At 47.3% G+C, this 14,664-nt stretch overlaps 1 protein-coding gene across 2 annotated transcripts in view; it reads left to right on the forward strand.

Annotated features, from left to right (window-relative positions):
* Positions 1–7,981: 7,981 nt before the first annotated feature.
* Positions 7,982–14,664, forward strand: part of NUFIP2 (nuclear FMR1 interacting protein 2) — a 30,331-nt gene continuing 23,648 nt past the window's right edge. For both annotated transcript variants that reach the window (XM_029082693.2, XM_001510405.5), the window contains exon 1: positions 7,982–8,540. In XM_029082693.2, coding sequence (XP_028938526.1) covers positions 8,261–8,540 — 280 coding nt within the window. In that variant the 5' untranslated portion in view covers positions 7,982–8,260. The remainder of the gene's footprint in view (positions 8,541–14,664) is intronic.

A 14,664-nucleotide genomic window follows, 5' to 3' on the forward strand; every position in this document is an offset into this window, starting at 1 on the left:
TTGCAGTGGGATTCACAAATCAGACCACCTTCCTTTTGCAAGATGAGGCAGATGCAGCCCACTTGTAGCTCAGGCAGACATTTGCCAGAAATCCAGTACTGAGAAAATACAAAATGCCCAAAGGGCTTATTTGTACAAAATTCCTTGTCTTTAGAGTGTGGTTCTTCTGAAAACCTCAAAACACTTTCTTGCCTTAAGGTGGGGTTGATCATTAGCATATACATTTGAAAAATAAAAAGGTTGCTAAAATTGGAATTCTCTGGATACAAGGAAAAATTTGATCTCTATGCAAAGGTTAGAGCAAATAGTAAATTGATATCAATCAATCCCCCACACTCTAAGGTCGCTGTGGGCAGGGAATGTGCCATTTTATTGTTATATCGTATGCACCCAAGTGCTGGGTACAGTGTTCTGCACATAGTAAGTGCTCAATCAATTCCATTGAATGAATCAATCAGTGGTATTTATTGAGCACTTACTGTGTGGAGAGCACTATATTAAACACTTGGGAGAGTACAATACCATAGAGTTCGTAGACACCCCTGCCCACAAGACCCTACAGTCTAGAGAAGGATATTAACTAAGAGGTCATCAAATTTCCTTTTTAAGCCCTTCAATCCACTGTGATTTCTGCATTTAGCATGAAGCAGTAACTTGAGCCTCTTGAGAGGACTAGTTGGCTTAGTTTTATTTTGGTCGTATATGCGTTATTCTATAGCAGTAGTAATGGTATATGTGTGTGTGTATATATATAGAGAGAGAGAGAGCGCTCATTGGGGGTATTACTTGGGGTAACTAAGCACTTGGGAAAGAAGCAGGAGACACCTTCCATGCCCCTCAATGAGCTTACCTTCTAATGGGGGAAACAGACATAAAGATATTTACAAATGGAATAATCCAAATGAATAACTGATTGTACCTTTCTCCACAAGTGAAAAGGAGAGACAAAAATAGATACATCACTGCTAGAGGTGGCTGCTAGGCTGATGTAAATTGGCAGATGGGAATTGGGGAAGACTTTATCCTAGACTGTAAGCTCCTGGAGCTCAGGAATAGTGTCTACCAAATCTATTGTATTGTAGTCTCCCAGAAGCAGCATGGCCTAGTGGATAGAGTATTCATTCAATCGCATTTATTGAGCGCTTACCGTGTGGTGAGCACTGTAACCAGCACTTGGGTGCCTATGATATAACAAAAAACAGGTACATTCCCTGCCCACAATGAGTTTACAGTCTGGAGGACGGGCCTGGGAATCAGAAAGACCTGAGTTCTAATCCTGATTCTGCCACTTGTCGGCTGTGTGACCTTGGGCAAATCACTTAACTTCTTTGCCTCAGTTATCTCATGTGTAAAAGGGGGATTAAGGCTGTGAGCCCTATGTGAGACGGGGACTGTGTCCAACCCGATTAGCTTGTATCTACCCCAGCGCTTAGTACAGTGCCTGGCAAATAGTAGTTTCTTAATAATAAATACCACAATTATCATTAAGTGCTTAGCACAGTGCTCTGCACAGCGTAAGTGCTCAATGAATACCACTGATGATTCGTTGGAGAAAGTGGGATTTTAGGAACACTCTGTACCTAGGGACGACTGTGATCTATCGGATTTGGAGAGGGGAGGAGGTTCCAGGTCAGGATACCAGCGTGGACCAGGGCCGGAGGTGGGAGAATCAAGAGTGAAGTACAGTTGGATGGCTAGCTCGGAACCCCAAATGTCTGGGTACATCTCTGTGCTTATCCAGAATATAAGATTTGTAAAGGCAGAAATCGTGCCTTTTTAAATTCATATACTCCCCGTGCAGTGTACAGTGCCATATGCTTAGAAGTACTTAAAATAAATGAATGGAAATGGTATTTATTTCAATTTTGCCAATGTCCAAAGAAGTTTGATAAGCATCTTTCTAAGAACCCAAAGGGGTACGCTTCATTGGCCAAAAATGGAGTAGAGTTCAGCAATCTTTGCTTTCGATTGAATTTAGGTCCTAGGAAGGCCGTTTCCCTGAAGACAAAGCACATCGTTGGCTGTGCTCTTGATTTTAAGATGAAGGAAATCTCATTTAAGATGAGCCCCCCACCCCAAATTCAGAATTCTGGAAGATGAAGTCAAACATTCTGGTGACTTGTTAGGTGACTGCTGTGAAACTCATTTGCCTTAGCAGACATAGAAAGATTAGAGTAGCTTTTAGTTTCTGACAAGTTGACACTTCTCAAATAGTAAAAATGCCCAATTTTAAAACCTTTCCTAGAGAGACCCTGTACTCTGCTTACTAAAAATATAAATCCTGATTTATCCACATTGGATTGGTTCTTTCAAAAGTCTTTTGAAGTCTGGGTCTCCGGGCAAAATTCTAAGATCTGACAGAAAAAAACATGAATGAAATCCTCCCAGGGCTGAAGTGAAACTCTAGATGCAGCTAACGCTTCTCCTGAGTGAAGCGTCTACCACATCATCAGTCTGGCCAGTTTCCCCCACCAATGACATTTTACAGCCCTTGACGTATTTTAATTTGTATAAAGTGAAAGTTAATTATTGTAGGTCAGACATGGGTTCTCCAACACCGACTTCTAAGGTGCTACCTGGTTTCATAATGAGAAAGAGCAGGGGTCTGGGAAATACAATAGAGGGGAGTTCCCATCAAATGGAGCTGCTTCCCCACTTCTTTTTAGTAAAAAAACAAGGATTTAAATCTATGAGTAAGAAAAGAAGATGAAGTTGAAAATGGGTAAAAAATAATTTGCATTTTATGAGTAAGAAATTTTAAAGTACATTTTAAAGACTACATAACTTTATATTCAAATCCCAAAATGACTAACTACAAATACATTAGTTGTGTAAGCAGTCGCCATTTTAAAGGCGCTTGTGAAAATATGTACATTTTGAAGAATGATTTAGTGAAATAGTATAATAAATTAGTAATGCTTTCTAAAAAACAAAAACACGTGCAGGTACTTTTTGGCCCTCTCAGTACCCCACTGGGCATCAAGAATTGTCATCTGTTTCAAAATTGGCAAATCAAGACACAAAATAATTTGTCTAAGGTTTTGGTCAGTCAGAACAAGAGGCAGAAAAAAAACACACCCTTCAACATTGTTCATTTTTTTTAGTGGGATTTGTTAAGTGCTTTAAGTGCTTACTGAACTGTATGTTGTTTTTCATGGTATTTATTAAGCACTTACTATGTGCCAGGCCCTTTGCTAAGTGCTGGGGTAGATACAAGTTAAATCAGGTTGGACACAGTCCATGTTCCACATGGGGCTCGCAGTCTTAATGCCCATTTTACAGATGAGGTAATTGAGGTGGAGAGAAGTTAAATAACTTGCCCAGGGTCATGAAGAAAATGTTTCTGTTATACTCAATCAGTTGTATTCATTCATTCATTCAATCGTATTTATTGAGCACTTACTGTGGGCAGAGCACTGCTGAGCACTTGGGAGAGTAAAATATCACAGAGTTGGTAGACACAGTCCCTGCCCACAGATGAACTTAGAGTCTAGAGTCTAGTCTGCAGTCTAAAATCAAGCAGAGAAACTTGATTTCTTTGGGTTTTTAACATACACTATTGTGGTTTTAAGGTCTTTGTGGATTGGGATTGTGCTTCTGTTGTACCTTTTTCATACAGTTCTTTGCATTCAGTGGGTGATCAATAAAGAAGCATTATTTTACTCCTAGGGAAGAAGCATGGCATTGTGGATAGAGAGCGCACAGGCCTGGGAGTCAGAAGGTCATGGGTTCTAATGCCTGCTCTGCCACTTGTCTGCTGTGTAACCTGGTGCAAGTCACTTCACTTCTCTGTGCCTCGGTGACTTCGTCTGTAAAATGGTGATTGAGACTGTGAGTCCCACATGGGACAGGGACTGTGTCTGACTCGATTTGCTCGTATCCACCCCAACACTTAGTACAGTGCCTGGCACATAGTAAGCGTTTAACAAATACCACAATTATCTTGTATCTACCCAAGCCCCTAATATAGCACTTGACACATAGTGAGCGCTTAACAAATACTACAATTTACTGCTTATCAGCTCTTGGAAAGTAGAAAGCTAACTGCATTTACCTCTAAGAGGTCTAATTTTTTTCTTCTAATGGTATCTGTTAAGCGCTTACTATGCTCATGCACTGTTCTAAGCACTGGGGTTAATCAGGACACAGTCCCTGTCCCACATGGGATTCACAGCCTAAGATGGAGGGAGGACAGGCATTGAATCCCCATCCAATACTGACGCACAGAGAAGTGACTTGCCCAAGGTTGTGCAGCCAGCAAGTGGCAGAGCTGAAATTAAAATCCAGGTCCCCTGACTCTCAGGCCTGTGCTCCTTCCACTGGGCCATGCTGCTTCCCAACTGATCAACTATTAATAAAACTTTGATATCGACAAAAATATTTCTCAACACTATCTTGGGGGTTTTAATTTGTTAAGTCAATGTGGGTGAATTTAAGTGTGGGGTAAGGTTAATAGCTATAAAGCCTGTGGTCTTGAACTGATTCACGAACAAGCCCCTTAGTAAAACCAGCCAGCTAAAATTCTAATGAACCATGAAAAGGCGTGACTGACAGTTGGGGCCGAAGATTGAGAAAAAAAAAAGAGTGATATCCCTGGAAGGAATGTGCTTGGGGACTTCCCTTGCATCAAGTTAAGTGCTCTCTGTTTCCTACTTATTTGAATATCAAATTCCACCCCCTGTCTTTCATCTTCTCCAAAGCGCAAACTCAAGTAGTCATGCCCTCATGATCATGAGAAGCAGCGAAGCCTAATGGAAAGAGCACAGGCCTGGGAGTCAGAGGACCTGGGTTCTGATCCTGGCACTGCCACTCGCCTGTTCTGGGAGCTTAGGCAAGTCGCTTAACTTCTCCGTGCCTCAGTTCCCTCATCTGTAAATGGGGAATCAATACCTGTTCTCCCTCCTACTTTAGACTGTGAGCCCCATGGGGGATGATGGTTTGTACCTACCCCAATACTTAGCACATAGGAAGCACTTAACAATAATACCCCAACAATTATCATCATCATCATCATCATCATCATCATCATCACGTAGAAGAGGAAAAGGAAGAGGAGGAGGAGGAACATTTATTGAGCACCCACTTAATACAGTGTCAGTATTAGGTTCTTGGAAAGTACAGAATGAAGGAGTGACAAATTCTCTACCCACAAGGGGTTTACATTCTAATGGGGGAGATCAACTGAACCCTCCTCATTTATGGGACAGCCTCGGGGCAAAGTGATTTAACTGGGGGAATATATTCATTTTTATTTTTCATTTAAAACTAATATGCTACAATGGAGGTATAGATGGCTAGCAAAAGCACAGCCCCTTGCCTTTAGGAAAGACACATTTCAGGCATAAAGTATAACTGGTGTTGAGACTGTCAGTATTCTACCAAGTACTGACCAACTTTGTTTTCTCTTCATTGATTCACCTCAGGAGAATACTACTCACGCCACACCACGATAACGGCCTCATTACCGCGTGAACACTTCTCCTCAGTCATCCCATGAGCTTTATTGGAAACGCCTTCAGAAGCCCAACATTGAAATACCATAGGTATACTGGTGAAGTAGTGGGTCTCATCAAGAAAATGCAATGTTAATATGTAGAATCACAACTCCTCCTTTCGGCTCAGAAGCAGTCCATGTTGGTAAAAAGATACATTTGATCTGCCAAATACTCAGGAGTAATGCTACCGCACCAACTCCAACTACCAGAGCATCTGAGTGTAATATTTCTCCTCATTCAACCTCCCGGAATTTCACTTGAGGAAATTAGGCCCATTGTCATTGTGAGGAGTTAGGCAGGCAAGGAATGGAATTAGGAGGTTGCCTGAAGCCATGGTATTTGAACTCCCTTTTAAATTTGCTGGAACAAATGGGATCATCCTCCCCTCTAATTTAATTCTGCAGTCAAGTAAAAATGCGTAGAGTTGTCTTTCAGTCAGAAGCCGATAGATAGTGAGACTGTATCCACTGAGTGGATCGGTCACACTGAGAATCGCCTCCATTCTTGCACACCGGGCCCACGGGCCTTGTCGTTTGGGATGAGCATTACTTAGACACCAGGGCTAAGAGGGAAAAGGGATGTCCTACCTCCAGCGGGACATACACTCCACTTCCCTTTGCTGCCGTGGTGATGGTTAGCGCAGAGCCATCAACACTCTTTCATCCAGTTCCTTTATGCTAGGAGGCAGGGCCAGCTTCAGACATCCCTCCACTCTGAGGCAGGGCGAGCCCCCCACATATGGTCTGATACCCTCACATCGTGCTGCTCATGCATGCCACATAACGTCATGAGGTCGTACACAACTTTTTGCAGAAGATGACTCTCCGTGGCCATGCCCTGTGTGTCCTGGGCAGCTTGGCTCCAAGACCCCGATTTATGACCCACCAACAGATCATTTCCACCCCACCATTCATTCAATCGTATTTATTAAGCCCTTACTGTGTACACTACAACAACGCCTTTGAGGAGGGCAGTGGCGTGGCCATCTTTGAGGGAAGTTGCTCGGCTACGAGAAGCAGCTTGGTTTAGTGGAAAGAGCAGGGGCTTGGGAGTCAGAGGTCGTGAGTTCTAACCCTGGCTCTGCCACTTGTCAGCTGTGTGACTTTGGGCAAGTCACTTCACTTCTCTGTGCCTCAGCTACCTCATCTGTAAAAATGGGGATTAAAAAATGTGAGTCCTACAAGGGACAATCTGATTACCCTGCATCTACCCAGCGCTTAGAACAGTGCTCTTCACATAGTAAGGGCTTAACAAATACCATAATTATTATTTCCGAGAAGGGTAGCAGTTACCATCTTTGGAAGGCCCCTTGTGGCTTTCCCCTTCCCCCTACCCTGGTGTGCTACTCCCTGAGTCACTCCCTCTTCACGGATGGAAGTTGGCCTCCCTTAGGCACCCTTTACAGTTTGGAAGCTGGCCCCGCTAGTGGGGAAAATGGATGCAGTCCTTGGTCGGGGGCAGAATATTTCTGAGACCTCAACAGCGGCAGACACGGCTAGACCCTTCCCGATTTCCTAGGGAATAATCAGTGACATCACATTTACTTCAGAACCTCAGATTGTGATACAACAGAGTATTATTAAAATTGATTCTCCCAGGGCAGGATTCCTTTATTTCACCTTCATTTATCTGTAATAGATGCAAAGGAACTAATAAAAAAGATGAATACGGTTGAATGAATGAACCTTACAGTCACCTTGTAACAAGTTATGTCTTGTAGCAAGATGCATCTGGCCTGATTGTATCGTATCTACCTGAGCGTTTAGCAGAGTCCTTGGCACCTAGTAAGCAATCGTTGCTATTAATTCCCCTTTCTCGCTCCGTGTACTCTTAATGCTCTTTCAACACTCCCCTAATTGCGGCTTTCTCGTGGCCCCGAAGTCGACCTCCCCCGCGGAGTTTTAATTTTTCCTCCCCCCGGCCCTCCATTAATAAAAAGGCCCCGGTTTTCAAACCCTCGGTGCTCTTTCCGAAGAAAGCACTGACATCTCACAGTGGAACCCCCTAATCTCCTTCGCGGGAAGGAAGAGATTAACATCCGAATGCGAATCCAGAAAGATCCGCCGGATCGGCCAACTCCCCGATCCTCCGAAAAGGCATTTCTTTGTACTTCTTATCGTCCCCCCACCGGTCACTGAGACGGCGATCGTTAGGTCTCGGCCCCAGACCGTTCCGGGAACCGATGGGGAATGGTTGGGGGGGGGGGGGAGGGAAGGGAAAGCGGTCCCGGGGACCGGCAAGGACCGGAGGCCGAGGGGTCCCGGCGGCGAGGGAATCCGCCCGGTCCCACCCCAGTGGGGTCGCCGTGGAAAGCGCCGTTGGCCGACGAGGGGCCCCTGAAGGAGAGGCGGCCGGGGGAGAGAGCCATAGTGCTGACGTTGAAGGCCCAGCCCTGTGAGGTTGCACCGGGTAAGTGGCGCTGGGGGGGTGGGGAAGGGGCGGGGGGCGGGACGGAGAAGCGGGAGGGGGCGGGCCAAAGCCTCCGGAGGCCCCCCCCATTGGACGGCACCGGCTGCCCATCGCGCAGAACCTCCCCCACCCCTCCAAGGGAGAGAGACACACTCAGATGCACTGTGTGCGCCCCGGGAGCAGCCTCGGAGCCGGTCGGCGGTGGTGCAACAGCAGCAGCAGCAGCAGCAGCAGCAGCAGCAGCAGCAGCAGCAGCAGCAGCAGCAGCAGCAGCAGTCGTCCCAGCAGTAGTCGTCCCAGCAGTAGTCGTCCTAGCAGCAGCAGCCCCCAGCCAGGCGGAGTCCTAGCCGCTTTCAATGGAGGAGAAGCCCGGCCAGCCTCAGTCTCAGCCGCAGCACCATTCCCACCACCATCCGCACCACCACCCGCAGCAGCCGCCGCCGCCGCCGCCGCCGCACCACCACCACCATCACCATTATTACTACTACAACCACAACCACCACCATCACCACCAGCAGACGCACCAGTACCTGCAGCATGGAGCCGAGGGCAGCCCCAAAGCCCAGCCGAAGCCGCTGAAACATGAGCAGAAACACGCCCTCCAGCAGCACCAGGAAACGCCGAAGAAGAAAACAGGTCTGGGGGAGGGGAAGGGGGAAAGGTGGGGCTGGGGGTGGGGGGACACAGGGGAGGTGGGGGGCGGCAGGCTTGGGGAGCCTCCGAGGCCTCTAGGGCCGGTGGGTTTGGGGAGGGCGGGACGAGTGGCCACCGCCTCCGCCGCCCCCACCCCGGGAGAGGCCCGGCCAGGCCAGCGTGACCTTCCCGGCCCCCGCCCCGCCGGGAAAGGCTCGGGGCCGGTCCTGGAGCCATCCCACCCCTCCCCGGGGCCGCGTTCTCCAACGGGGACCCTCCCCCCTTCCTTCCACCCACCCTTCTCCCGACTTTGAACCCCTTCTCTTTAACCCCAACCGGGAGGGCTCCCCACAGCCGGCGACCTCGTCGGGGTCGGTGGCGGGGATGGGGGCCTGGAGGAGGGTGGGACGCCACCGGGGAGCCCCCACCCCGATCGGCCCCCCTTGGCCCACCTGTGGCCTCGGGGTTCCCCCTCCCAAGCGCGTGTGGGTGTGCGTCTGGGGGGGTCCCGAGGCCCACCGGCCCCAGGCGGTGGTCCCAGGCTCAGGCCGGCTCCCCCCCGTCCCGCTCCCCCCCGGAGCCGGCGCGGCTGGAATGTTCTCTCCTCGCTGGGCCGCTTCCTGTCCGCCATGTTGGAAGCCGTTCCTGTCACCGACACCGGCCCCCGCCGAGCGGGCGGGAGGGCCCGCCGACCGGGCCCTTGGGCCCGGGAGCGGGAGCCGGAGGGAGGGCGACGGCGGGGCGAGGCTCCCGGGGTCGGCCCCGCCGCCCCCTTCCTCCCCGCCGCAGCCCCCGCTCGGGGCGGCTCCCCGCCCCTCCCTTCCCTCCCGGTTGTCGCCGGCCGGGGTTGTGTAACCCGGTGGCGGCCCCGGGGTGGGGGGAAGGGGAGTCGCCGGGACACGAGGGGAGCGGGAAACCACGCGGCGGGGCGGGGTGGGCCGGGGTGACCCCGGGGTGACCAGCAGGCCTTCCCCCACCCTCCCCAGATGAGGAGGAGCCCCTCCATTTTATCACCCCTCGGCCCTCTTCACACCCCAGGTCAGGCCAACTTCCAGTCCTGCCTGACTCCAAGCCCCCCGAGGGCAGGGATCAGCCCTATTCATTCCTCTCCCCCGCCCAGGGGCTCCACGCACGATGAAGGCCCCCCACAAATACCAGTGGCAGGAGGGAGACCCTCCAAACAAGACCCCCTTCTACCCCCCCGCTTTTCATTCTCAAAGTGCGCTGACCAGCAGGGTCGGTCATCACTGAGGCCTTGCCGTCATTTCGAAGGGGACGTGTTTGAGTTAAATTAAAATAACTCACAGTGGATGGGCCCCTCCCCCTTTTTTTTTGGTGGGGAGATTTAGGGACACCCCTTGAATTCAACCCAGAAAAAAACACTTGAATTAAACGCAGACTTTATCTCGTCTTGATTTTGAGGGAGGAAAGGTAGGGGATTTGGGACTCTGGAACCAAATGAAAGGAACCCCCCCCCCTTTTTCTGTTGAAAAGGGAAATAAAGACTTGGGTGGGATTGGGCTAGCTACATCTGAGAGATGGTAAACAATGAAGCTGATGTAGCTGAGACTCAATTATAAAGATCTGAGGGACTCGATAAGCCATTAACAGCCAGTCAACAGAATAGGACCCATCAGATTGGGACAAAAGGTGAGAAATACCGTATTTAGTTACAGGGCAATTTAATGGAAATGTAGTAATCTAGTTATCCAGATGGTGACTTGGGTGGCTCCATCCAAGAAAATAAAATTTTACTTTGTATTGAAGGTCAGTCAGCCCCTCCCCCCTCTCCAGCCCTACCTCTCTGACCTTTTATAATCCAACCCCCACCCGTGGCCCCTCTAACACCAGCCTACTCATTGTGCCTCCATCTCCCCCAGCTCACTGCTTGAACCCCTTGCCCAGGTTCTCCCCCGACCTGGAATTCCTTCCCAGCTCATATCCACTCCCCACCTTCAAACCCAACTAAAATCCCATCTCCAAAGGGCCTTCCTTGAATATGCCCTCGATTTCCCTATGCCCTGTGTTGCCTCTGCATGTGGATCTGTACACCCCGGCCCCACAGCAATTATGTACATTTCCTTACTCCCATCATATCCCTATCTATAATTTGTTTGAATGTCTGTCTCCCCCTTAGGCTGTAAGCTCTTTGTGGGCAGGGATCGGGCCTACCAAAGCTATTGTTTTCCCCTAAGCACTCTTTGCTGAGTGCAGAGTACTGTACTTAACATTGATTGATTGAGGTCAGGGTATTGGATTGGTAATTCCCTTTACAGGTAGCGTGCTCAGTTTTGGGCCCTGTGGGGCGGGGGCGGGAAGAGTGAGCCAGTCATCAGTGCCATTTTCCTGAGCAGTCACTTTTCTCTCTCTCTCTCTCTTGCCCGAGGTGGCATGACTGTAGGCAGTCTACTTCGCCTGAGGTGGTTGAGAAGCTGAGACTCCCTTTTTTGAATCATTTTTTGTATATCATCCCTAGTGTTACCCAGGTTTTTAAATTTAGAATAAATTTCAAATAAGACTGCCCGGCGGAAGCATCTATCCTTGAAAATCCAGCAATGGCGTAAAGCTTAATGTGGAGTAATTTACTAGGCTAATTTGAAGAAAGATAGTGGTTGGTTGTTGACCAAGAATAAAATAACCTTTTGCCCAAGCCTGACATGTTAACTAGGTTTAGATGAAGTTATCCAGAAGAGGGAGCGAGAGGGCTGAATGAGGCTAACCTAGAACATTATTAAACAGTAACTTTGGTTCAGTTTCCAAAATATCCAAAGGCCACAGTTTAGACTTAAAGGACTAGGTTCTGCCAAATGTGTTTTAAGATGGAGTTTTAAGTTTGGAAATGTATTAGCCAAGGTAAACACCTGGGAACACTTTTTTGTTTACTTCTATAATTTAATAGTGCTTGAATAGATTTTTCTCAATTGGTAGCTGTAAAATAAATAATAAAAGGCCCCTCAAGCTGAAATCTATGCCAAGGGTTGGCGTGGGGAAAATTTATACAGCTGAGTTGTGAATGCTTCTCAAAATTAGGATCGGTATTAAAACTGCTGACCATCTCAAATTTAAAAAAAAAAATTCCAAGACAGTTGTGTTTTTACTCTTGTTGCACATTGGTCTCATGACTGGTATTTTGTGCCATTAGGTCGTGATGTCAGATTTCTGAGTCACAGAATATTTTCTGCTTAGAAAAAGTTAATTCTCCATGTTAACAAAATCAAAATTCTTATTCTGGTCCAGTGGAGTGCAGCTGTTGCATTATACTGTGTCCCTTCTTGAAGTACTCAGTCTATTGATTACCTCCAATTGATCAAGAGTGCAAATCTTTGTTAACCTCTGGGCTGTAAAAATGCTTGTCTTTTCGTCAGGGTTTCTCAAGCTTTGAGCTGTTACAGCTGTTGGACATTCAAATGCTTCTAGGAAGGGAACTCACTTGGGCCAATTTAAATCCTAGTGAAGTGTAGATACAAAGCAGGCAATTTCACCCATTATCAATATGTTAGATGATGGTGTTTACTAAGTTCTGACCATGTGTCAAGCTCTGTGCTAAGCTCTGGAATAGATAAAAGAGAATGAGTAGACCAGTTCCCTGTCTGTCATGAGGCTTGTGGTATAAGAAGTAAGGAGAGCAGGTATCTTATCCCATCTTGTAGTGGAAGAAGCTGAATGCCAGTGGGGTTAAATAATGCTGAGAGACACAGTAGGCCCACGACAGAACCTGAACTAAAATCAATCAGTGGTGTTGCTTACTGTGTGCAGAGCACTGTATTAAGTGCTTAGGAGGGAACATTATCACAGCTGGTAGACGTGTTCCCTTCCTACAAGGAGCTTACAATCTCAAGGGAGACAGGTAAATGACTTTTCAGCCCCAATTTGTTTCCATTAGGTCATGATCTGAAATATTAGGACTTGTCCTGGAAAGCTCTCGTAGTAATAACTTGCACCCAGTAAGGACCGTAGGACTGTAGTTCTGTAATGTTAGACAAGGAAAAGGTTAAAAAAATTAAAATAATTCCCCTTATAAATACTCTTACAGTAAGAAGTAGCACTGGCCTGGGAGTCACAAGGACCTGGGTTCTAATCCTGAATTTGCCATTTGCTGTGTGACCTTGGGCCAGACAAATTCTCTGTGCCTCAGTTACCTCACCAGTTAAAATGGGGATTAAGAAAGATTTGGAGCCTTGGAGATGTGGGACAGGGACTGTGCCCAAACCAATTCGCCTGTAAACACCCTCCCCCAACCCTAAGTGCTTAGTACAGCGCCTAGCACTTAACAGATACCGCTATTTAGTATTGTTACTTGTTCCATCTGATTTGTGGTCACTTTCTTTCTTAAACTTAAGTAAACTTGTTTAGGGAAATCCCAGTGGTATGCTTACTGAATAAGGTGGCTTCTGGAGTACATGAGAAGTACTATGGCTTAATGAAAAAAACACAGACCAGACAGTCAGAGGACCCGGATTACAGTCTGGGATCCCCCACTTACCTGCCGTGTGGCCATGGGCAAGTCACTAAATTTCTCTGTGCCTCAACTACCTAATTTGTAAAATGGGAATTAAGACTGTGAGCCCCATGTGGGAGCTGGACTGTGTTCAATCTGATGAGTTTGTATCTAGTTCAGTGCTTAGAGCCGTGCCTGGCACATAGTAAGTGCTTAATAAATACCAGTAAAGTATGAGTTTCATTAAGAATTGTAATTGCTAATTTCTCTAAAGGAATTGGCCACTACCTTCATCCATCAAATCCTCTGCCATTACAATAATGGATGGGTGGAATGGAAGTGCGTTTGTTTTAGGGGGGGAAAAAATAACCAAGAAGTGGCTTTCTTTCACTCAGTGGCATTTGAGTGCTTAGTGTGAGCAGCCCACTGTACTGGGGGGCATGGGAAAATAAAATACCAACAGGGTTGGTAGATCCCTGCCCTGAGGGAGTTTACAATCTTCAGGGGGAGACAGACATTAAAGTAAATTGTGGATAGGGGAAGTAGAGTATGAAGATATTTAAGTCCTCTGGGGCTGGGAATGAAACCAAAGTGCTTATGGAGTAGACAGCCTTTGCCCATAGTCAACACAGAGGGGAGGATGGTTAGGTGGGCATCATTTAAATGGAAAGATAGCTGAGCCTTTTTAATGTGATTTTTTTTTAATGAATCTCCCCATATAAGATGGTGGTTCATTCATTCAATAGTATTTATTGAGCGCTTACTATGTGCAGAGCACTGTACTAAGCGCTTGGGATGAACAAGTCGGCAACGGAGACAGTCCCTGCCGTTTGACGGGCTTACAGTCTAATCGGGGGAGACGGACAGACAAGAACAATGGCAATAAATAGAGTCAAGGGGAAGAACATCTCGTAAAAACAATGGCAACTTTGGAAATCTGGCCTGCCAGTAATAGAAATAGGATTGTAGACTGACAGTAAGTTCCTCATGGGCAGGGAACATGTATACCAACTCTGTTGTAGTAATAATAATGATGATGGTATTTGTTATGCACTTACTACATGTCAAGCACAGTTCTAAGCACTGGAGTAGATACAAGATCATCAGTTTGACCCTGTCCCACATGGGACTCACAGTCTTAATCCCTATTTTATAGATGAGGTCACTGAGGCACAGAGAAGTTAAGTAACTTGCCCAAGGTCACACAGCAGATAAGTGAAGCAGTATGGTGTAATGGATAGAACACAGGCCTGGGAGTCAGAAGGTCATGGGTTCTATTCCTGGCTCTGCTACTTGCAAAATGGGGATTGAGGCTGTGAGTTCCACATGGGACAGGAACTGTGTCCAACTTGATTTGCTTGCATCCACCCCAGCACTTAGTACAGTGCCTGGCACATAGGTGCTTAACAAATACCATTATTGTTATTATTATTATTAGGAGGTGGAGCGGGGATTAGAACCCAAGCCCTTCTAACTTTCATGCCTGTGCTCTGTTCACTAGGCCATGCTCTCCCAAGCACTTACTACAGTGCTCTGCACACGGTAAGTGCTCAATAAATGCCATTCATTGATTTATTTTGCCTTCAAGTTTTCCACAGCTCAGGAGTCCAACACAAAATGTGTTCTGGGAGATTCTGAGATTTGACTGGCCCAGGCTATTAAAGTTAATAGTGAATTCCTAAAATGACT

The sequence above is a fragment of the Ornithorhynchus anatinus genome, chromosome 17, assembly GCF_004115215.2.
Source record: "Ornithorhynchus anatinus isolate Pmale09 chromosome 17, mOrnAna1.pri.v4, whole genome shotgun sequence".
Lineage (NCBI taxonomy): Eukaryota > Metazoa > Chordata > Mammalia > Monotremata > Ornithorhynchidae > Ornithorhynchus > Ornithorhynchus anatinus.